Here is a 24,876-nt window from a genome sequence, read left to right on the forward strand (position 1 = left end):
ACGAAACATAGCATTTTGCCCCTCTTCCAGGATTGCCAGTGCTGTCCACCGTGAATTTACCGGAAGCAATGAACTGTACTCAGGGAGAGCTCTTCCCCATGATTAAAATTAAGAATGCTCTCCACAGGTAAATGTTTTGCTCATATTGGGCAGGGAGAAGGGTTTTTTCAAGCACATTCAGGAATTCTCCCAGTCATACATTGCTGACCCTGCCTACGTAACACTGGAAAAGGGGTAATGGCACTGGAGCCCTATCTTCTTTTGAATCTAGCTAGCCTTTCTGTCTCTGAATCCTGCCAAGCTGCTGTAGAAAGATGTTGACAATTCATTCCAGATTTTGTAACCAAGATCCTCAATTAGCATTACCAAATTTAAAGGTAGGTCTGTTACAAATGTCCACAACATTGTTCAACTCTATACAACATACAGTCAGGATTCCTTTTTAAAAAAAAAAAAATTGATTTGGCAACCACAGATATCACTAAGGCCAAGTTTCTGGGCTAAGGGGAGGGATTTCTGTCAGAAAGTTAATTCATAGTCTGCTGTGCCTGTGTCAGTGAAACAGAGGAACACGTGGGTGACTGTGTTATATGTTATATGTCTCAGGAACTCTGATGGGTGTGTTAATTGCCCTCCAGACCCTGAAGGGACAATTGGCTTAACTCACAGGATAAAGGAAACAGGTAAGATGTTACCTCTGCTGTACTCTGCCTTTTCATCATTTTTATCCTTTGACTCTTCAGGCCAAACCACATATAATGAGGAAGATTCAGGACCAGATTACCCAACCATTAAATAAAACAAGCCTTAAAATAATGATGACTTTGATTTTTGTCTGAGTAACAGTGCTGACAGAAGGGGTGCTTATCCACTCCCCCCCCCCCCCCGCCGCACTGTTTTTTTCTCACCTAAATCCTCCCTGCTATTTGTCACGTTAGGGGGAAAAATGCTTGAACGTACCTGTATTTTTTTCTTCTGGGGTTGGGATAATCTAGGTCTGGAACAGACATGGGGAAAGAACTAAACACACCTACATCTGTGGTGCTGCTTTGATCGTTACTTGGAGCCCCCTGCAACTGCTTTAATATGTTTTTTAAGTCAGTAGATTTGCTCAGAGACCTCCTGCATCACATGCAGTTTGCTCCTTTTGAAATCCTAGTCTGAATTTCTCTTCTCCCTGATCTTCTTTTGCCATCAGCATCCTCTCTTCTGGAACAAACAGTGGCTTTGGGGGGGACAGTTTTTGTCAGGATTACAAGGAGGAAAGAGTTAAACCACCCCCCCTCACATGCCACAGTCCAAGTGCTCATCAACACCTCCACCCACCTTTAAGGTGCTTAAGAGACAAAAGGGAAAACGGGGCATTTCAAGTCACACCTAGTTTGGCCCCACATACTTGTTTCCCCTTGTCTGCTTTTGTACTGGGGTTATTGCTGTCGCTTCCCTAAAGAAAGAAAGAGCCATTACTGCCTTGTGTGTTTTATGGTATTCTCATTTCTGCATATCAGTAGTCTGAGAGAAAATAGCATTTACTGAGTGTGGTGTTAAGCTATTTCTGCCCAGTGTTGTGCATACGCAACAGGGACAAAATGTGTACACCTGTGGGCTGAGCAAAAAATTAATACAATTGCAGTACATTTGGAATGCTTTCTTTAACTGTTTCTTGCACAGTTCATTTTAGCCTTTTTCCTCCATTTGTCTGGCATTTCCTAAATTGACTCTTTGTGAATCAGTATTCAAATGTAATAGCAAGTGAAATTGCTTGTCAAAACTATAACTGCAGCTGTTAAAAAAAAAAGAGCCAAATTTTTAAGCAAAAACTCAGAGGTAACCACAGGACCAGGCACAATCTAAGACAGAATTATGCATGCTGAAACCCATGAAAATAAAGATGCTTTTGCATGCAAAACTCTATTGGGTTATGGCCAGTCAACATATTCACCTTTTTCCCTAGCAAGAGTAGTTACTCTTCACATGTATTCCAGAGCCTTTCTCATTTTTGTTCACTTTTCCCACAGTTCTGACTTCTGAACTGAACATACGCATGTACTTCAGTGATAGCAAACCTAAAGCAGACTTATCACCTCACACTTTGCCATCTGTTGCTTTGATGCAGTATTGGAAAACAGCCTGCAACAGTAATGATAGCCATAGTTACGAAAAAATGCAAGTGCAATTTTACCTCAGGTGACTTCTTTTCCTGTCCTTGAATTTATGAAATGGTAGTGGTTCTCAAACTTTAGAGGCCCTAGAGCACTGGTTCCCAAACTGTGGGTCACGACCTGATATTTGGTGGGCTGATAACATGGAAAGATCAGATAATTAATTGCCTCAAGTCCTGAGGCTGTTGAAAAATCAGATTTTAAAATAAAATTATTATTTAAAAAAGAAGTAAAAGAAAAATCAATTTTGGGAGCTGCTAATTACCGTATTTTTCGCTCCATACAACGCACCTGACCATAAGACGCACCTATTTTTTAGAGGAGGAAAACAGGAAGAAGAATATTCTGAACCAAATAGTGTAATAAAATATTTAATAAACTATAACAGAATAACATTTGAACCATGTAAAGTGAACAACAGTCAACAGTGGCATTAAGAACCATTATCACTGTCATTAACAAATTGAGAGACTTAAAGGTTTGAGTACTCTAGTTTTCTGGAAACCCCAAGAACTCATCATCGATAGAGTCAGAATTAGGGTGAATGGGATCATAAACTGGCATGAAGATCCCCCCCTTCGTAGGGTGAATGGGATCATAAACTGGCATGAAGATCCCCCCTTCATTAAGGTCCCCAACGTGCACTCTTTTTTGCAGTATTCGCTCCATAAGACGCACACACTTTCCCCCCCACTTTTTTTTGGGGGGGGGGGAAGTGTGTCTTATGGAGCGAAAAATACGGTACCCTGCAAAGAGCTCAGCTTCTGCAATTTGCAAGATAACTATTGGTGTGCACCACTTAATAATGGGGATACAGAGCTTGCGTCCTGAGTACACTTCTGTACTGCAGCGAGTCATGGACTCTTCGCTCACAACAGGAGAGGAAACTGAATGCTTTCCACATTCGTTGCCTCCAACGCATCCTTGGCATCACCTGCCAGGACAAAGTTCCAAACAACACAGTCCTGGAACGTGCTGAAATCCCTAGCATGTATGCACTGCTGAAACAGAGACACCTGCGTTGGCTCGGCCATGTTGTGAGAATGGATGATGACCGGATCCCAAAGGATCTCCTCTATGGAGAACTCATGCAAGGAAAGCGCCCTACAGGTAGACAACAGCTGCAATACAAGGACATCTGCAAGAGGGATCTGAAGGCCTTAGGAGTGGACCTCAACAGGTGGGAAACCTTGGCCTCTGAGCGGCCCGCTTGGAGGCAGGCTGTGCAGCATGGCCTTTCCCAGTTTAAAGAGACAGTTGGCCAATAGACTGAGGCAAAGAGGCAAAGAAGGAAGGCCTGGGAGCCTTCCTGGGAGGCCTGGGAGACAGACCAGGGACAGACTGCACTTGCTCCCAGTGTGGAAGGGATTGTCACTCCTGAATCAGCCTTTTCAGTCACACTAGACGCTGTTCCAGAACCACCATCCAGAGCACGATACCATAGTCTTTGAGACTGAAGGTTCTCTTATCCCCATTGTTACACAGTTAGGTTGTTAAGTGAACATTCAGCCCAATATAGTGCCTTTATTGTGTAAACAGACACTCCCTGCCAAACACTAGCTGGCTGCACAGGCTAATGGAGATAGATTGCCTCTTCTTTGCATTAAGAGCCTCTTTGTTGTGTTAACACATACTCTGCTGCAGGCTGTGGAAGAAGCAATTGCCTCATTAAGAGCATCTATATTGTGTTTTGACCACCATCCTATATGCAGTCTGTAATTAACTGAACAGTTTTTAAGCAGGGCACATCTCAGACCCACAGAATAAGTGGAATAAGTGGAACCATTAGAATAAGGCTGCAATCCTAACCACACTTTCCTGGGAGTAAGTCCTATTGAACACAATGGGACTTACTTCTGAGTAGACATGCATAGGATTGTGCCCTAAGTGGAATAAGTTTACTTTCTTTCTTGTACTTTCTTGTCAAAGCAAGACATTAAAAGGCCTTTCATGTGATTATCTACAACATGTGTCACACTGATTGTGTGAAAACTTTGTGAAGCCCACCTCCCTCATCCTCAGTTGCCCCAGGTTAATTAATTCCCCCCCCCACCGTCTTTTTCATCTCCATTTTGCTAACCCCACTCCCCACTGGCATGATAGCCTCTGAGTCTCATTCTATTTTAGAGCAGCATTCCTACAGAAATGCATATGGTGGTATCTTAGAGCACTTCTCATTAACGTTGGAGCAATGATAAAAGCAGGGCTGGCCCTTTCATGAGACTGACTGAAGCAGTCGCCTCAGGCAGCAGATTGGTGGGTGAGCACCAACCTCTGTCCGCCCAATTACCTCCACTGCTCCTCCTCTTCCCACTTCCTGAATTGAAAAAGAAAGAGGGGAATGGGGCAGAAGAACTGTGGAAAAGACAATAGAGGGCTTGGGCACTAGAGGCGCCCATTGTTTATTCATTATTTTTCACCTTTTTATACCACCCTTCCTCCAAAGAGCTCAGGGTGGTATACATGGTTCCTCCACTGCTTTTGTCCTCACAACAACCCTGTGAGGTAGGTAAGGCTGAGAGTTAGTGATGGGCCCAAGGTCACCTGAAGCTTCATAGCTGAGTGGGGATGTGAATCTGGATTTTCCAAGTCTAACTCCCAAACCACTACACCATTCCGTGGCCTTCTGCAGCCCTTGGACATTAAGAATGCCTGCATCACAAGAGACCTGTTCATGTGATTTAGGTATAGATATGAAAGGGAGGAGTAATGTGACACCACTTGATATGTGAATTTCTGAACAAGTAAAGTAAAACTCTTGTGTGCTATACAACCAACGGAAATGCACACGCTTGTGAATTTTAAGAGTTTTTCTTTGACATCATTTACTGCTTTTGTTCTGTATGTATGTATTGTATGTATGTATGTATATGCAAGATTTGTATCCTGCCTTTCTCCCACACTGAAGAGGATTCAAGGCAACTAACAACATAAAAACAGTACAATTGAGTTAAAACAATATCAGAAACATTGTTATGAAACATTGTTGTTTAATGTTTAAAAAACATTAAACAACAAATGTTTTAAACATTTGTTAAAACTTAACAAAACTTAAAAACAAAACATTATAATAACCTGGATCACACATCTAAAAGTGCCAACCTATAGTATCAGTTTAAAGCCTTCATAAATAAAAAGGTCTTAAGGTCCTGCTGAAAGGTCTGCTGGGAGGGGCCATTCTTAATTCCAGGGGAAAGGAACTCCATAAGCAAGGAGTCACCACCTAGAAGGCTCTATTTCTAGTTGCCACCCCCTCACCTCTACTGGTGATGACACAGTCAGAAGGGACCCCTCTAATGACCTGGGAGGACAGATATGATTATATGGATGAAGTCTGTCCCACAAATACCCTGGTTCTGAGTCGTAAAGGGCCAAACACCTATTAAAATTTTATTATTGTTTTATTATTATCAGCAAACCAGCAGGGGTTGTGAGGAGCAATCAGATAAAAGGATCCTCTACTATATGGTTCTGCTTAATTTACACCCATAGACCCCTTTTTCCAGCAGGGAAATTGTATGAATTTATAGCCATGAGCATCCCACTTTTATGGGAGGAAAAGCAGGACATAAATTGTTTTGATTGACTGAGGCTGCAATCCTAACCAAACTTTCCTGAGAGTAAGCTCCATTGAACAAACAGAACTTACTTCTGAGTAGACCTGGTTAGGATTGTGTCCTGATTGATGAGGCTGAGGGAAGAAAAGGAGGAACTACGAGATGCAAGGGTGCAGAATAGCCTGGTGGAGAAAGAGAAAAAAAGATAAGGCAAATGAGAAAGAGAGAGAGAGAGAGAGAGAGAGCGCACGCTATGGAGCAAAGCAAAAAAGAAAGTTATAAGAAGAGGCTCTTCAGTCTAAAAAAGACATGCCTGAGGGGGGACATGGCTGAGATACAAAATTATGCAGGGGATAAATAGAATGAATAGAAGGATGCTCTTTTCCCTCTCATACACCACCAGAACTGGAGACATCTACTAAAATTGAATGTTGGAAGAGTCAGGACAGACAAAAGAAAATATTTCTTTACCCAGCATGTAATTAGTCTGTGGAACTCCTTGCCACAGGATGTGGTGAGGGCATTCAGCCTATATACCTTTAAAATGCCTTTATAATTGGACAGATTTCTGGAGGAAAACTCCATTACAGGTTACAAGCCATGATGGGTATGTACAGTCTGGTTGCTCATTATGAGGGCCGGGTAGGAGTTTTTTTTCCTGTCATCTGAGTTGGCCATGGATGGCAGTTTTTTTGCCTACCCCAGACTGGCGAGGGAGGGAAGGTATATTCAGTAGGTTTCATCCATTAAAATTGGTCACTGTGTTTAATAAAGTAGCACAAGTTAAACCCAATTGCAACCTGGTGTCTTCGCTGTGGGTTGTGAGTGTAAATAGAATGCTAGGTGCAGGGAGATAGCAGCCAGATAAAAGTATCTTGTGCTCTTGTGTGTGCTCCCTGAGGCATCTGGTGGGCCGCTGTGAGATACAGGACTAGATGGGCCCTGGGCCTGATCCAGCAGGGCTGTTCTTCTGTAAGAAACAGTGCAATCCTATGCACACTTTTCCGGGAGTAAGCATAAATTGCAGAGATTCTGTGGCAGTGAAGTGAGAAAACTGAGAGTGAACTGTTGGGTGGAAAGAGAAAACGGAAAGCAGAGAATTGGTTCAAAATTTTAAAAAGTGTCCGTCCGCCCCCCCCCCATGATAATTCCTAATTTCTTAAAATGTTAAAAATACTTTTCAATGGTTTATGTAATAATGCAACCTCCTGGGTAATTAAGAACGGTCCTCAGAGTGATCTGCGTTTTGCACTTCTGCCCTCCCTTCAAAGGTTCTCTTGATTTCTGTCAACTGTAGAGGATGATGTCAAAAAGAGTGGCAGTTATTGGTGCTGGTGTGAGTGGGCTGACATCCATCAAAGCTTGCCTGGATGAAAACCTGGAGCCCACTTGCTTTGAGCGCAGTGATGACATTGGGGGGCTGTGGAGATTCACGGTGAGTAGAAATCTCATTGTTTGAAAGGTGAGAACACGAAGGCCTCTTAAGAATGTAAACTGCAGATGGAAGTGGACTAAAGACGTCCCTTGAAAGACACATGGGATGGATAGGGAGAGTGGCATTGCTAGGGGGTAAGAGGGGGTGCAGACTGAACCAGGTGATGTACTCAGGAGGGGTGACACCACTACTGGCCAAAATTGTGAAAATCTTGGTATTTTCAAATAATACAATATCATTCGATGTGTAGCTTAATGAAGAATGCAATGAAATCAAAATATCCGCATTCAAATGTTACAGCCAAATAACCAGAAAAGGAAAATACAATTACCTTACGTAACAAAAAGTGGATTTCCTTAACTCAAAACTGACCAATAAAAGACTGATGGTTCTGACACAGCAGGGAACCAATAAGTGAATGTATGGTCTGGTATGGGAGTGGGTCCATCATGGGAGTGACACAAGTTTCTAGCTCTCACATTTGCAGAGACTGACTTCACTTAATCTCTACAGGACAGATTTGCTAAAAACCCCTGTGTGGTCAGGTCAGCTAGTTCCATATTCACTGTTTTCAGTGTCAGAAACAGCTTTACATGATGTGTGTGCATGCGGAGAATTGCCCTGACACTGCAGTGAAAAGTAAAGCCTTCACCAACCATGTCTGCATAAAACCCACATGCACTTAAAGAGTCACTACAGAGCATGGGTGTACAAAGGTTGTTCAATGTTTGTTTCGAGCTGGGAGCCCTGTGGCAAAGCCTTGTAGTGGGTACTCTGTGGTGTCCCCCTCTGTGCAGCCACTTATGGCATATTGGTTACCGTCATTGCCATTGTACTGAAGGTTCAGGGGCTGGCCCAATCAGGTGGGTTCTCAGTCAATGCCTGACTTGACCAACCCCTACTGTCTCTCCTGAAGTGGAGCTTCTCCAGCCTATACTTTCTGCATGACTTACATTCTCGCTTTCCTGCACTTGTACATATAGGGAAGTAGCTAGTGTTGTCAGCCTGTTTTCAAGACTGAATACCATGACCTAGAATTTGAGTGTATGAATGTATGTGTGTACTTGTAGTATTTCTTTTTCTTCATCTATCCCAGGGATGCCCAAACACTGGCCTGGGGGCCATTTGTGGCCTTCAGGGACTCCGAATCTGGCCCGCAGGGAGCCCACAGTCTCCAACAAGCCTCCGGCCCGCCGGGGACTTGCTGAAGCCTGAGAGCAGTAGGGGTGAGACCTCCACCGCAGCTGCCACTTCGGGCTCTCCAGGGCTGCCCTCATGCTTGCCACCCTTATCCCTACCTACAGAGAAGAGAAGAATGGTGTGTCTTGCTAGTTTCAAAGCACATCCCTGATTGCCTCCTGATTGGCGTTAATTTAACCACCCCCATGTCCCATGTGCATCATTGCTTCTGAACAATTTATGTCTCCATGTGTTTTATTTCTGCACAAGAGGTATATGGTCAGGAGTTATGTTACCACCACCCCATTTCTGGCTTGGTCTGTATGTTTGCTAAAAGCACATCCCTGATTATCCTATGTGCATCATCACTGCCTCCGTAAAATTCATTCATATAAGTTCCATCGCTAATGTATTCATTTATGCAAATTTATTCAAATTTTAAACGTGAACTCTTTTTTTCCCAGCCCCTGACACACAGTGCCAGAGAGATGATGTGGCCCTCCTGCCAAAAAGTTTGGGCACCCATGATCCATCCTTACAGAAAGGGTGGCTAATTGGAGTTACCAAACATGATATCTGTCATATGCTTGATCTGCTGGAGAAGCCCTTGTCTCAGCTTTACTTAGGGTGAGCCCCAGGACCCTCATGAAAGTGCACTGAGAATATCCATGAAATTAATTTCTAAAAAATATGGTTACACAGGAAGTAATAGCCTAATAAGAGCAAAGCAATGTTAATGATTTTAAATTGATTGGATTTGAAATACACACAAATAAGCTGTTCACATATTGGAGAAAATCACAGACGGGAATGTGTTTGAGCTCCTTGTGAAATGTCACTTGTTTTGGAGAAGATCATTTAGCTTCCCTTGAACATTCTTAGACATTTCTCCATAGGAAGTACCCTGAAATTCACTTTGAATTTCACATTTGCAAAATGTTGGTGCCAACCCTAATTATGTGCCCCCCCCCAATGCTGATGGTTTTGTGGTGCTTATTTTAACATGAGTTGCCACTAAAATGAGGGAAGGCATCTTTATTTTAAAGAGTCTGGGTCAGCTGGTGTTTGGGTGAAGCAATCTAGCAAATATTACCAGGGTCTCAACAGCCACCTTTCACCTCGAATTCTGCAAAAAATTGGCTTGCCCTAAAGTCAAGGCTCAGCCAAAGTCCTCCTGGCTTCATGAACGCCTTCTATTTTTTCTGAACATAACTGAATAGAACATTGTGAGATATTGCAGTCTTCCTTCTCAAACTGTGAGGACCATGACCATGAGTTGGTTGCACTCGTGATTTTTTTACTCTTTAACTGTACTCTTTAACATGATGACAGCTCAAGAGCAATGGGTGCACCATGTGCAGGTAAAAAAAATGCAGCTTTTCTTTATACTACCAAAAAAAAAAAAAAAAGCCTTTCAAATTTGGATACACTTGATTCTCTTTGGGGTCAATTTTTTCCTACTCTACTTGCATCAGTCATTATTTTTATGACTACTTCTTTAATATTCCTTTCATGTGCCCAGCTAAGAGCTGAAGTGGCTCCATATTTTGAAGATGCCTTGAAAGATGAATGTGACTTGGTTGTGACTTCTTGTTGAGGATTCAAATGCAATTCGTGGAAATGTATTAATGTCAAGTCATAAACAAGCCCTTTCAAGAACGAAGGGAACAGACATGATCATATGAGAGAGCGTGCACTATGAGCATTAATCGTATAAGCTTGAAGAAAAAGTCTGATTGTTTAACATTCAGAATGAAGCCTAGTTCTTTTTCACTGCCAGAAAGTAAACTAGCAGATGCTAATATTCCAGAGGAACTAGTATTACAACTACACATCATGGTTTGGTGTCTAGCATCTTAACAGCCCAATCCTCACTTGTGCTAGAAAAGGCAGGCCAGCAGGCCTGCCCTGTATCCAGCACAAATTTCAGGTAGCCAGAGGCTCAGCTAGGGGCAAGGGGAAACTTTCCCCCTTACCCTGGGGACAGCCATTGTAGTCCCAATGGGGCTACTCAAATCTGTGCCACCTCACCTCAGGTGGTGGCGCAAATCCGAGCAGCCTGGGACTGTCCCGGGCTGCCTGGGAATGGGGTTAGGATCTGGCATAAGTACCAGATCCTGGTCTCGCCTTCCACTCCCCACACGTCTACCCGTGGAAACACCCACAGCCTGCCCTTCCTCACCCCAGAATGCCTCCCTCCCACCTCCCTCCCTGCCCCCCCCCCCACACACACATCCAGACCAGCTTGGCATCGGCCAAGCTCAGCTGGTGGAAACTTACCTCTTCCCAGAGAAGGCCAGTCACACATCCATGCCCCAGCCCGACTCCCCTCAGAGTGACACAAAAGTGCTTTATGGCCCTTCTGTGACACTCCCGGGCCGGCGCAAGGGACTTGTGCCAGCCCAGGGTGCAGCTTGGATTGCGCCCTTAGTTATTGAAGACCTAGAATTTTAGACTGTCACAAACAGCCCCCTTGCCCAACTCTGGGGGTAACTCTGCATCCTAGAGCTGCAGGAAGGACATTTTAGCACAGAGGCATAAGGAGTCTCTCAGTCCAGTTCTTATTTAATGGAAAGTAAAGACGAGTTCAATCAGAAAAAAGCAAATAAAACAGTCTTCTTCACCACAGTGTAATTGGCTCAACTCAAAGTGGTTCAGCTGTTCCCTCATGGATTCAGGTGGAAGACTGTCTTCCTCTAACACTCCTCAACTACCAATTGGCTCATGGTGGCTAGATGGTGTGATTCAAGGGGTCTTTCTCCCCTTCTAAGGCTGCCCTAAGAGTGGGCTCCCTTGTGAAAGGGCAGTCCTCTGGCCCACCTTCCTGGACCCCCACCCTATCTGGGGCTTCAGGGTGCCTCCTGACTCACTATGGGATGAGAGTAACTTCCTTTCCCATCTCTTTTACTGGCTTTTCCACTGCCTATCTGTCTCAATGGGGCTTCCCCCTTTCTTACCTTCTGCCTCCCTCAACTGTGTTTCTGTTGAGCCTGTTAATCTCTGGCCCTTCCTTTACCCCCCTCCTGGCCTGCTTTGTCTCATCTTTCCCTCTCCATGATCTTGCTTCTCGTTCCTTCTCTGCCCCCTCCCCAGCTGCCTCATCTCTTTTCAAGGGCAGGCACCAGCTCCAAGCTTCCACCAATGTACTCAGCCCCATCCGAGAGGCACATGCTGACGATGTCACTGATGAATGCTTCCAGAGCAGCTCACACTGAGCCAAGGCCAACAGCAGTGGCTTTCCACACTTAATCATTGCATCTTTAGCAACAGGTATTGTCTGTAGGAATTCTGCAGTAATAAACACTTGTGTGCTCAGATATTCTGGGAAGGCTCTACTCCAAGTTCTTCTGCATCCTGAGATTATGTACTGTATGTTGTCTTAATGGAATAGGACCATGTTATTTGTCCTTCCATGGTTTCTTTGTTGTTGTTTGGAATCTAGATTGGTTCTTTCTCCTGCACTGTGGTCCTGATTCTCATCAGGGCCTCTCTGGTTTCTGTCTTAAAAAAGGAAAAACAGAAGGCCAAACAAAATGAGTAGAGTCACATGTAGTCTGGCTATGGGGAGTACACACAATCATGGAGGATATAGCCATGATAGCTGAATGGAGCCTCCAAACTCAGAGGTAATTTCCCACCCAAGACCAAATGCTAGTTGAGCAAACAACATATTGCCTTCATGCCCTGCTTGTGAACTTTCCAAAAATGTGTGATTAGCCACAGATGGAAACAGGCTGTTGGACTATACTGAACTTTGGTTTTATCCAATAGGGCTCTTGTGTTCTTGTCCTATAGGAAAAGGTAGAGGAAGGTAGAGCAAGTATCTACTACTCAGTTATCACCAATTCCTCCAAAGAGATGTCTTGCTTCAGTGACTTTCCAATGCCTGACCACTTTCCAAACTTCTTGCACAACACCAAGTTCTTGGAATATTTGCGACTGTATGCAAAGCACTTCAACCTGCTCAAGTATATCAAGTTCAAGGTATGTGAGAGTTCAAGGTATGTAAGTTCAAGGAGAGCCAGGATGGTGTAGTGGTTTGGGAGGCGGACTCAGCCCTGGATGATCCAGGTTCAAATCTCCCCTCAGCCACAAAACTTCCTGGGTGACCTTGGGCTAGTCACTTTCTCTCAGCTTCACCTACCTCACAGGGTTGTTGTGAGGACAAGAAAGAGGGGAGGAGCAGCTGTGTAAACCACTCTGAGCTCTTTGGAGGAAGGGTGGTATAAAAATGTGAATAAATAAAATAAATAAATATGTGAATTTAAAATGGGGTATAACTGAGTTGTGCATGGAGAAAGTATGGCCTGTATGCTAAAGTGCAAAGCAACTTAATAGCAAAAGTAAGCTTGCATCCATGCTACTTAAGTATATTAATTTTATACTTGTTTAATGGCTTCATCAAAAGCATCTTGGGAACTTGGCAACAAAAGTATATTATTTTTGTACTAGTTTAAAGGCTTCCTCAAAAGCATCCTGGCCACTTTGATAGGGTATTGATAGGGTATTCACTACAGCAGTGGCTCTCAAACTGATGGGCCGTGACCCACCAGATTGTGTAACACTTCCCCTGTCCCTTTAAGGAGCAGGGGAAGGGGAGGGAGGGAGGCAGCGATTCGATCCCCAGGATCATGTCACTAAGGAGGGGGTGAAGGGGGGTGCTTCAGACTTAATTGGACAGATGTAGGGCTGCAGGAGGTGCAGGGAGCCCTGCACAGCGCTCCCTGACTCTTGCAAGCTTCAAAAGAAGCAGGCACAAAGCACCTCCTGCAAAACAGAAATGCTTTGCGCCCACTTCTTTTGCAGGTTTCAAGCCTCGGGGAGCACTGTGGAGGGCTGTGCAGGGCTCTCCGCACCTCCTGCATCCTTATGCAGCCCTACACCATTCCAAGTAAGTGCAAAGGACCCCCCTTCACCCCCTTAGCAGCGTCATCCTGGGGATCGCATTGCTGCCCTAGCTCCTCCCCCACAAGAACTTACTGAGGGAGTAAAGCTCCCTCAAAGTTTGAGAAATGCTGCACTACAGTATAAGCATTGCCTACTACCCTCCCTGATTCCCATCTCCAAGGACTACCACTGGCATAGCTAGAGGGGGTGCAAAACACTAAGTTTTTCAGGGAGGCTCATCGCAACATGCAAGCGGCCCCTCCCCCTTGGAGCCATTCCAGGCAGTGAGAGCAAAACAGAGGCATATGCATGCTGTGATGAGGCTCCCTGCAAAACCTAGCGCCTTGCACCCCCTCTGGCTACACCACTGAGGGCTACAGTTCCCAAGATCTTCTGGACAAAAAGGATTTATTCTTAAGCTGATTTGTTTAAGTTTGTAGTATAAATACAGTCAATGATGAACAGGGGATGTCACACCCAATTATAATATACTGCACATCTCCAATACATTTTCCTCACAAGGAAGCAAGCCTTCTAAGATTTAGCCCTCCTATGCATGCTTTTCTAGGAGTAAGGCCCATTGAACACAATAGGGCTTACTTCTGAGTAAACATGCATAGGATTTTGCTTTAAGACTTTCCTTTGAACTTCTTACTGCTCAGAGAAGAGAGAAACAAAACAGGATAGCAGAGTAGCTGATTGCAGAGTAAGTTTCCTTTTTCTGGCTTCTCGGCAGACCACTGTTGTCAAAGTAGAAAAAAGACAAGATTTTCCTACCACTGGCCAATGGACTGTGATCACAGAGAGAGATGGGAAGCAGGAAACTTCAGTCTTCAGTGCTATTATGATCTGCACAGGCCATCAAATAGAAGCCTACACCCCGCTGGAGTCTTTTCCTGGTATGGCATTATTGAAGTGATCTTGGCAGCTTGGCAGGTGGCTAAAAACCTAAAAATGTTTAGCTGTTTCTACAAAAATGTTCAAAAATCATAATCTGGTTGAATCCCTGTGCGTCAGTTATTGGCCAGTTGAAGCTGGTCAACTATAATGGCAGTCAATTGCTTAAGGTGCTAAAGTCTGAGTCACTTTTGCTTCAGCTACCTTGAATGTCTTGAGAAGAGAGATCTATGCTTCCACTTTGGGAGAAGGTGCACAAAACCAGCTTAGCAAATCTTCATCCACTCAATGGGTGACAATCTGATCTGATCAAAAGTCTTTTTATCTCTACCAACTAACTACCTGGCACCAAATCAGCTGTAAACAGAAGGGAAAAAGAAGTGAGAAGCATTAAAAATAAAAATAAGAAAAAAGTACCCCAGTCAGGTCTTGCCGATTTACATCCCAGTCCTAACTGAGCTTTACAGCAGCAGAACAGTGGTTCTGCTGTTGTAAATGGTTGTATGGTGGAACACACAATGCACCACCCACCAGCCATTGCAGACCTGCTGCTGCAAGCTGCGGCAGTATTGGATGCCCACTGCCATTGGTGGCTACTAGTGGGAGCACAGGTAGGAGCATAGCACAGACACAGTGTGCAGGAAGTGGAAGGAACAGGGCGGAAAGGGGGAGGGAGTGTCAAGGGGCAGGCAGGAATGGAACGGGAGAGAGAAGGAATGGATGGCAGAGGCAATAGCATGTACCAAAATCTTATTCCTGTTCCCTCTCCCCTTCATTCTTCTTTATCTCCTTGGACTTGCACCAGCAAAATGGCTAAGATGTATCTGCAGAGGCTTGTCCTGAAGTATGGGAACAAATGCTCCCTTACCTTGAGGAGGCCTCCAAGACTGCCTCCCTCATCACAAGATACAGCATGCAGTCTGTTGGCCCAGCTTTATTGGCAAAGGGGTATTTAGGATTGAGCTATTAAGGTCCTTTTGTTCTTGTACTCAATGTATAAGAAGATGCAGGAGGCAAGCAACTAAAGAAATCCTCTGAACCAACCCTGGTTCATCCCTTTGCCCTTTCATATGCATTCTCCAACTCTATCCCCTCTGTTTTGCCAGATTCCCTTGGCCTAGAGAACTTATGCCCACTTTAAGCTTATTAGTTCCTCTCTTCACTCAAAATAGCCCTAATCCTACAGAAAGCACTGCTGGAACCCACCACTAGGGTAGCTAACCTGCTCATCTGCAAAGTTCCTCCTTCCTCCACTCTCCTGCCAGCAGCTTCTTCAGCCACTGCAGCAATACTTTGCTTCCCAGCAGCTCCTGGGTTTGACAGCCACACACCAGTGTACAGTGTTTCCAGTAGTCTCCATTCATTCAGGCCATCCTCTCTCCTCCATGCTCCTTCCTTCCACTCTCTGTCTCTCCAGCTGCCTTCCTTCTACACCCACACTTTGTTCCTTCATACAGGTGCTGCTTTTAACCCTGAGGGCCTTGTTGCCTTCAAGTGGCTGCAGCTGTGCAGCACATCCACTGCAATCTATGGCCCTGCTTTTAATGCCATGCTTCCCAAATCTGCCAGAGCAAGAGACTACCATACCCTATCTCTTTGAGGGATCTTGAGCATTTCCATTATACCCTGAGATTTTCCAAGAGAATTCCCAGGAATGGGAATGTGAGTCTCAGGACTTGGGTCAGAGTCATGAAGACATGTTTTTGCAGTCTCATGTACACTTGAGTCACATGTCACTGACTCGAGTCTCAGGTCACTGACTCGGAAATGACTCAAGAATGTGAACAACTCAAGTCTGCAAGTCTAGGTGTGCTTGCTTACTTTTTCACTGTGTGAAAGATCTCATGGGGCCATCATTCAGACAGGGTGAACAGTAGGGAAGAAGGGTTAATGTTTTTGTTTTGCAGTGAGCAGGAGGTGGGGGGGCAGGCTCTCTTGTCCACCTCTGAAGGAACCAATGAACATTGGATGAAGGATGGAAGGAAGGAGACGCCCAAGGGATGGGGGTGGGATTCTTGCCTTAGGAGTGGCTAGAGAAGCCCACGGAGGGGGAAAAAGGAGGAGGTAAGGAATTCCTCATGATCAAAGAGAAACTCATGGCTCTGGCGGGCTCATTGAATGACCGGCTACAACAGGACTACTTCTGTGTAGATCTGCAAAGGATTGGATCATACTGGTAAGCCTCCCAGCTGCTGTGCACAACCCTTCCTCCCATTTGCCACTTCTGTCCTCACTCTCACACAGTCTGTCCCATCCCCTCCTGCCTTGCTGAGCTCAGGTGCCTCCAAGTCCCTGTTGCTCTGTGCCCTGGTATTCCTTCTGAAGGTGGAATTGGGAGTCGTAATGTGAAAGGGGGGAAGGTACTTCATTGCTGGGGTTCATATGGAACTGTTTTTCTGTACTCACTGCACTGCTACACTTGCTCAAACAACAATAGCCAACTTTTCTTCTACATAAATGAAATGGTGGTTGATTTTTCTGTGGAGTCACACCTGATCTGTGCCATGGCTGGCTTCACAAGAGACTCTGACTCTGAATCAGACTGACTGAGGAAGTTCTGGGGGCAGGTTATCATGAGTGTATGCTATGATTTGTGCACAAGTCGAATCAAAGGGATTGGGGCTAGACTTGAGGCTTGCCAGTGGTGACTCTAGCCCATTTCTGTTAATTTCTCTTTCCCAATCTCCCTTCCCCTTCCAAAAGAAGTTAACACAAAATTATACATTTTATTACCTGCCCTCTGCTCAATTGTGCAAATATGTAATGTGATAAAAGCAAACTGTGCAATTTTGCCTAATTTGTTCCAAAGACCAGATCTGAAATTTGTGATTGAAGAATTATGAATTTTTTAGCACAAAATTTCAAACCTAGAGATAATACACTTTAAATAAATTAGTTTATGAAGGCAGATGATATAGGCAATGGGGACAAACATTCCAGGAAGTTCTTCCATGCAGGTACTTTTGAAATGAATGGGAGCTGCAATGCTCTTCTAGTGTTCATATTCATTTAAATGGGGTTTGTTCAGGAATCTTCCCAGAAGAATATATGCTCTCACAAGACAAGCTTTATTACAAGATACGTTTTAAAAGTGTATTAGAAACAAAAGCATGGTCGTAGCATTACTTGAGAAAGTGGTCTGAAGTTTTTTAACCTGTTTTGTTGTGTCATCATAAGTAGAGAAGGTTGTGTGAACTTCTCCTTTCCCTCTGCCGTTGACTACAGTTGACTACAGCAGACTTGAATTTCATACCCCAACAGCTCCAAATCTAGATTCAGAATCCCAAAGGTGGTTCTTGCAACTTGAAGTCTTTCTGAAATGCTGTCATTGCTCTTTGCTTCATGGCAGGCTTTGAAAAATTCAAGGGTAACTATCTCCACAGCCGAAATTACAAGAACCCAGAAGGCTTCCAGGGGAAAACTGTTGTGATAATTGGAATGGGGAATTCGGCTGCTGATATTGCGGTGGAGATCTGTCGGAAGGCAAAGAAGGTATAGGGAGATGGAGTCATTTGTGGGGCAGCACTATAACATTTCAGATGGGTATTAAAGATCTTGTTGAGGTCATTGATGACAAAACAGATACCAGCCTTTGGTTAACATATCCCAAAACCAACTTAAAGTACATTACCCCAGCAATATAATCAAGGATGGGCACTCAACTCAGGTTGACTTGACTCAAGTCACACAAAAATGCATTTTTAGATAACTCAAGTCGACTTGAGTCATGGACATCACTAACCCTGACTTGTCTTGCTACTCAGGGTCAGTGACTCAAACAAAGAGTCTAGACTTGAAATGACTCGAGTCTCTGATGTATGTGTGTTCTTGCTTACTTTTTGCCGCTTCTGTATCACTCTGAAGATCTTGTGAGTGATCCAGAAGCCAGACTTCAGACCAATGGCAGCAGTAATTGTGGTGGGAGGGTAGGTTTGTGGTTCCAGGAGAAGGGGCTGGTGGGGGGTTGAGGGGAGGAGGAAGGCTTAAGGTTTGGGGTTTGTGATGTGAATAGGATGGGTCACTGGGGTTCATATGGAACCAATCACTTTACTATACTTCTAAACTCAAAGAACAGTACAGCTTTTGTTTACAGAAATGGAAGCAAAGGCACTTCAACAAGTAGCTGACTAGAGTGCAGATGGGATGGGAACATATTGGGGAGTGTTAAATGAGAACTCCTATACATATGCCATCGCCGCTGCCACTTCCCTTTTTCATGTGAAGTCATGCTTGGGGACACACTTGACCTGCAACTCATCCCGTTTCTTGAAGTGATTCATGACTTGAAAAACTTGAAATCACACATGAGTCAAGTCATGATGGCCATGCATTATGATTCGCAAGTCAAATCGAGTCACCGGGTCACTGACTTGAGACTCAATTCATGACTCAGGCTCCATGCATATCCCTGAATATTACTACCCTACAGTTGGAGAGATAGAAACAGAGAGGAGGACAGATCTAGAGCAGTGTTTCTCAACCAGTGGTTCGGGTACCACCACTGGTACTTGAGGTGGTGTTCGGTGGTACTCGCAGGACCTCTGGACACCTGCCACCTGGCAGGGAGACCAGGAATGTGATGCAACAAAGAGTGGTAGGAGGCTTGGCTTGATGGGCAGGACTCCAAAGCATGCCTTTCCATGCTCGAAAAAGCCCTTCTGCCCACACTTATCCCCTTACTGGTTTTTGTCACATCACTTGATGTTGTCGCCTGTTACTTCCAGTGATACTTTGAGTAGGTGGACTCACAGGTTCCTGATGACCTGAGTATCCTCCAAGGATTACTTCTGGTCTGTAGTGTGACATGTGAGGTGGTGCAGTGGGGGATAAACCTTGAGAAACACTGATCTAGAGAGATGCGATGTTGTAAATGTATTAAAATGAACAACTCAGTAGTCCCTTCGGGATAGTAACATGCCACAGGGACTTTCTTAGGTCTTGGAAGGTCAGAGTAGGTGTAAAATAAGAGACAATAAGGGATTTTTATCAAAATCCTAAAGATTTTGAAATTCACAGGGATTGTTAAATATTATCTCTGGTACCAACCACAAGGCCACTGTGGTATGTCGGCTCTTGTGGCATAGAATCCTATCTTGGCTATTCAAGAAAATTACAAAAGGAAAAGGAAAACATGTTTCCAGGTGAATGCATTGTGTGAATTACTACAGTTTAAAAAGATTTTAGAGAACTGCTCCTCTCAGATTCTGTTTGCAAAAGGGTTTGGATATTTTAGCAGGTTTAGGCAAAGGGAAGTTGTATATAATCTGCTGGAAAAGACAGCAGAGATCCAAAGAATGCAGCTCAATTTGGACTAGAGCATCACCAGCTTCATAGCTTCCCTTGTTGCCTTATAGGTGCTCATCAGCACAAGAGGAGGCTCCTGGGTGATGAGCCGGATCTATGACAATGGCTATCCTTGGGACACCATCTTTCACTCTCGTGTCAACGATGTGGTCCGAAATTATCTTCCTTGGTTCCTTTTGCAATGGAGGACGGAACAGAAGATGAATCAATGGTTTAACCATGAAAACTATGGCCTTGTGCCATGGAATAGGTACATAAATTTGTACCCTTCCATTTGCTTTGGAAGGAGGATGATTTGTCCTGTATTTCTTACAATAGTTATTACATGCCCTACAAGATAACTCCAACAAATGCTCTTCAAGTACAATTTTTCATAATTTTAATAATGCACAGAATTTGGCCCTTTTTATATGTAGTACTCATGGGTTCCTGATGATCTGGGTATCCTCCAAGGATTACTTCTGGTCTGTGGTGTGACAGGAGCAGGCAGAGTGGGCAGCTCAGCTACCTGGCCTTTGTAATAGGTCTCAGAGGGAGTTGAGCATAAGCAGAGGGGAAGGGGTTGAAGTACTCCTGAGTCCTCAGCTTAGCTAGGACCTACTAGCTCACCTGGTAGCCCATGATAACCCTCCATCTTGAGCTCCTGAGTTGTTCCCTGCCTCATTCTTGGCCAAGGCTTATAAAGTACTCAGGAAAAAATAGAGCATGCACCATTTGTACCTTCCTGGATGAGATGACTAGAATGTAGCTTCCAAGTTGTCCTGCCAGCAGAATGCTGCTAATTAGCAGAATACTGAAGAGACTGTTTTAGTATAAGATTATCTCACCTGCAGTGGGTTGGTAAAAGCAGGGCATCTCAGGGTGCAATCCTAATCAGCTTTCCAGCACTGGCATAGCTGTGCCAGTGGGACATTTGCTGCATCTTGTAGTTGGGCCTCCTCAAGGTAAGGGAATGTTTGTTCGCTTCCTCAGAGTTGCATTGCCCTTATCTCAGTGCTAGAGATTTGGTTAGGATTGCACCCTCAGATTGACTGGCAATACTACATTTTTTGCCTTCCTCCCACCATGTGAAATGGCATTCTTGCTTAAAGTACTTACAGCCCAATACTATTGAGGATTGGGCTGCCAGCTAGGGTATATTGTGACAGTGAAAGGCACTTCTACTGTTGCAAAATGGCCACCGACTGTTGGCAGCCATTTTGCAAGTGCTACTGCAACACCGCTGTCAGTTCCTGCTGCTTCCACCAGAGCAGGTAAGGCAGTTGGTGGGGGTGGGGAAAGGTGAAACTGGGGAAAGAGGGGGAGGAATGGGGCAGAGAGGCATTGGAAGGGCATCGGTGTATACCAGATCTTATCCCCTCTTTTCCAAGCCTCCCCACCTCTTTCTTCTTCTTGGAGATGCATTAGCTACAGAGCTGCCGCGGGTTTGTGAAGTCCCATTGCAGAGTAGGAGGCTTGCAGAAGGGTAAGGCAAAATAATTCCCCTTTTCCCTCTGAAGCCTCCCAAACCACCACCACCCAGATAGATATAGCGTGCGCCTTTTGGAATGGCTGCATCGGTGGGGTGGGGGGGGAGAGAATAGAATTGGACTCAAAGTGGCTCATAAATTGCTTGGATTCTGACAGGTTCAAGTTTAGATTCAAGACTATTCATAAGAGCTTTTAAGATCCACCAGTGACATCAGACCAGGTTTCCATATCTAAGGATCACTGAGCACCATGAATACCATAAAGCACAATATTAGTGCGACATATTGTGGAGAATAGCAACAGTGAAATCCTTTCCAGTCTGTGAGCACATCAGAACCTTCCGCTATGTTTTGCCTTCCAGATCCCTGATGAAAGAGCCAGTGTTCAATGATGATTTGCCAAGCCGTATCCTCTGTGGTGCTGTGCAAGTGAAACCACTAGTCAAGGAGTTCACTGAAACATCTGCCTTTTTTGAAGATGGGACCGTAGAAGAGAATGTGGATGTTGTCATCTTTGCAACAGGCTACAGTGTTGCATTCCCCTTTCTGGAAAAATTCATTATCAAAGTGGAAGAGAATCGTGTCCCATTGTATAAACATGTCTTTCCTCCTCACCTGGAGAAGCCAACATTGGCTGTTATTGGCCTCATCCAGCCCCTTGGACCGATCATGCCCACCGCAGAGCTGCAGGCCCGATGGGCTACTAGAGTATTCAAGGGTAAATGAAGAAATGGTTGGGTTTGGTTTTAACCCATGCTGGGACAATATACCTCTAGCAATTTATTTCTGGGGCAACCCAGTCCTAACCTGCATTGGTACAGCAGGGCCAGCAGCACCAGTCTGCATTCTATGCACAAATTGAGCAGACTGGAGGTCTCCTTGAAGTAAGTGTACCTCTTGTGCCCCAGGAATCCAAGGTAAGGGGAACACACTGGGTTGTCCCCTTGCTCTCGTTGGATGCACTAGCATGACCACCAAGGGGACAAAGGATTCCAGCTGGGGGAGTACTTTTTCTATTTTATCAAAGTTAAAGGAGAGAAAATTAACCCATCAGGAGCCCCAATTTATAAAGGATGAAATGCTTCAATGAGCACTATAGGCCCACCATGCTGGTGATAAGACTAGCACTGACATGGGAAAGGTACCAACTCAAAAAGAATTGTGAGGGACAATGAAATAAAGTGTAGTGGAGGGGGAGGTTGGTCTCCTCTGACATGACTCCCCCCCAAGGGAGAGTGCTATAGATATATCTTCAGCCCCAGTTGTTTTGTCTTTTGTAGGGCTGAGTGTGTTGCCATCAGAAAGCACCATGGTGGCGGATACCATCAGAAGGAATAAGAAGAGGATCAAATGGTAAGAGAAATACTCCATGCTTTATTATTATTCATCTTGGCCACAGGTTTAAGTGAGCAGCTCTGCATATGCCTAGCCTAATAGAGCATCAGCCTTTGGGATGGGCAGGGGTGAAAAATTGACCCCAAAGTAGAAATGATTAGTCGGATTCATTCTTTCCACTCCACTCTGTCTCTTGGGCTGGAATATATGTTCTTCTTTATTTGGGACAGAGAAATAAGTTTGCCATTAGCAATGAAATGCCTGCCTCTTGTTCTGTTTTAAAGTACCTGGCTCTCCCTGTTTGAGCACCAGATCAGTCTAAATTTCTATCTGTACTGGGAATCTAGAGGCAAGCCAAGAAGCAGGCAGGAAAGCAATCAAAATGTTATGGGTAGTCGGAGGGACCAGTTGCTTAGACTTGAAGAATAAGTAGGTTTATAGGACCAGGTGGAATCCTGTAGTCTCCCTGGTATCTTAAATTCTCTGTTGAATTTGCTGCTGCAACGTCATAAGTCATCTGCTAAGGTTGCGGTGCAGCAGAGAGGAGTTCAGCAGCACCCTCCCCTAGACAGCTGCAGCACTACAGGCGAGGTGCCTGGGTCCCATTGTTACAAGCATTGTTTAGTTTGGGATTCTTGGTGCCTCACACAGCCCAATCCTAGTCCCCACCAGGAGCACTGATGCAGCAGCACCAAAAAGGCATGCACTGCATCCAGCAGTGGAGGGAGGGACCTGAGGGCAAACAGAAGGTGAGTGTAAAACATTTATGCTTTCCTCTGCGTAAAGAGGTGGAGAGATTTGAAATGGAGGGGATAGGATCCAGTGTGGACCCCTCCTGCCTCCTTTCTGTCCTGGTTCCTCCCTCCTCACAGCCTAGTTACACCCCTCCCACTCCCTTCTCCCCGCCCATGCCTGCCTCCACCACTGACTTACTCGGTCCAGCAGGCACAGTGAGGCCAGAGGTGCTGCTGCGTTTTATGGCAGTGCTTGCAGAATGGTCATTGACGGAGTAGTGCATGAGCCATCAGCAGCCATTTTAAGACAATCCCTCCACCCAGTCCAATCCTGGATTGGATTGGGCTGACAATTGCATTCGCTCTGCAGATGGTCTTTCCAGATACTTACAAAAATTGACTTTCCCATTAACCATTTGACCTTACCTTGCTGCTAGTTTTGTAATATCCTACCACAGTATAATTGATGAAAGGAATAGCTTTGATTCATGAGGGACAGAAACTTATGACTAATATATCGCATTTATCATTACTAGGCTCCGTTATTTTTTTAGCCAGTTTTATAATTGCTTCTACTTTTGTTTTGTCACTAGAGTTGTTCTTGCTCAAATCATTCTTCCCAAGCACAAGCACTTGTCTCCTTCCAGCAGATGTAATTTTCTGCTTCTCTCCTAATGTCTCTCTCCAAAGGTTTGGCACCAGCCGCAGCCAGTCAATCCAAACAGATTTCATCGAATACCTGGATGAACTTGCTGCTGGCTTAGGAGCAAAGCCAGAACTGTTCTCCCTACTGCTGAAGGATCCCAAGCTGGCCCTGACCATCTTCTTTGGGCCTTGTAGCCCGTTCCAGTTTCGGCTGAAGGGACCAGGGAAGTGGGCTGGAGCCCGAAATGCCATCCTCACCCAGAGGGAGAGGATCATTAAGCCCACAAAAACACGCGTTGTGAACAACTCCTCAAACCACATCCTGGTCTCTCTGCTTAAAATCCTTGGTCTTTTTGTTCTCGTTGCTGCAATTTTCCTTTCCCTTGGCCACCAGTGATCTGTGCAGTAATTAGTTGCATACTGGCTGCTTAATTTTGCATGCTTCTTCTTGTAATCATTGGACTATGTTCTGCATATGCAAGTTTGTAGCAGGCTTCTATTGTACTAGATTAGCACAATAAGACCTGTGCCATTCTTAGGTCCTACTAACATAATTTCTATATATATTACCATATGGAAAGAAAAGTAGAATGTTGTCTCTGGGGAATTTATAACTTCGAGGAGAAATAATATCTTGTGAAGATAAACTGGTGAGCATGCACAGTTGGATTGCAATGCTTTTTAAAAAAATATATCAAAAAGCCTTCCAAAAGTAGAGAAGGTAGGACTGCAAAATGGTCAGAGGGAAGGATTTTGCAAACTGTGTTTGCAAAGGATAGTCAATGGCACTGTAATGAGGCTAGTATCTGCTCCATGAGGCACTAATTTTAAGAGTCCAAAACAAGAGTCTAATCAGTCCAGATCTGAGGAGGCCCCAAAACAAGTGAACATGTGTGCTCATAGATAAAGGCTATGTGGGAAAAAGAGGAGTTATACGCTCTGAACTTAACTTTCTTCTGAACAAGTTCTTAAAGTTCAAAACACATTGAATTGTCTGCTCACTAATAAATGCTGGTTTATTATTAGACTCACTCTTTTCTGACCAGACTAGACTACTTTTAAAGAGGGGACATAGAAGCCAAAATGGGAGAGGATGAATAATATTGCTTCTTGGGATGTTTCCTTGAGTGATTGATGTGAATGTCAGCTGATGCAGCTCTCCTTTCACAAAGTTTTATATTCAGATTCCTTCCTTATATAAAGGCTCTCCAAGATTGCTGTTCTTCCTGTGATTCTGAGCAGAACAGTGGTGTACAGGGGGACAAAATGGTA

General features: G+C 44.6%; 1 protein-coding gene across 2 annotated transcripts; it reads left to right on the forward strand.

The window, feature by feature from the left end:
- Positions 1-622: 622 nt before the first annotated feature.
- On the forward strand, positions 623-24,613 carry LOC136647426 (dimethylaniline monooxygenase [N-oxide-forming] 2-like). 2 transcript variants are annotated; one of them, XM_066622953.1, is made up of 9 exons: positions 623-683; positions 7,017-7,154; positions 12,129-12,317; positions 13,957-14,119; positions 17,467-17,609; positions 19,472-19,671; positions 21,253-21,608; positions 22,171-22,243; positions 23,650-24,613. In XM_066622953.1, exons 2-9 carry the CDS (start codon positions 7,020-7,022, stop codon positions 23,999-24,001), a joined length of 1,611 nt encoding a protein of 536 aa, XP_066479050.1. In that variant the 5' UTR covers positions 623-683; positions 7,017-7,019; the 3' UTR covers positions 24,002-24,613. The 2 variants fall into 2 exon arrangements, with proteins under 2 accessions (XP_066479050.1, XP_066479049.1); XM_066622952.1 differs by having other exon boundaries at positions 633-683; positions 6,991-7,154.
- Positions 24,614-24,876: the final 263 nt, after the last annotated feature.

The sequence above is a fragment of the Tiliqua scincoides genome, chromosome 4, assembly GCF_035046505.1.
Source record: "Tiliqua scincoides isolate rTilSci1 chromosome 4, rTilSci1.hap2, whole genome shotgun sequence".
Classification (NCBI taxonomy): domain Eukaryota; kingdom Metazoa; phylum Chordata; class Lepidosauria; order Squamata; family Scincidae; genus Tiliqua; species Tiliqua scincoides.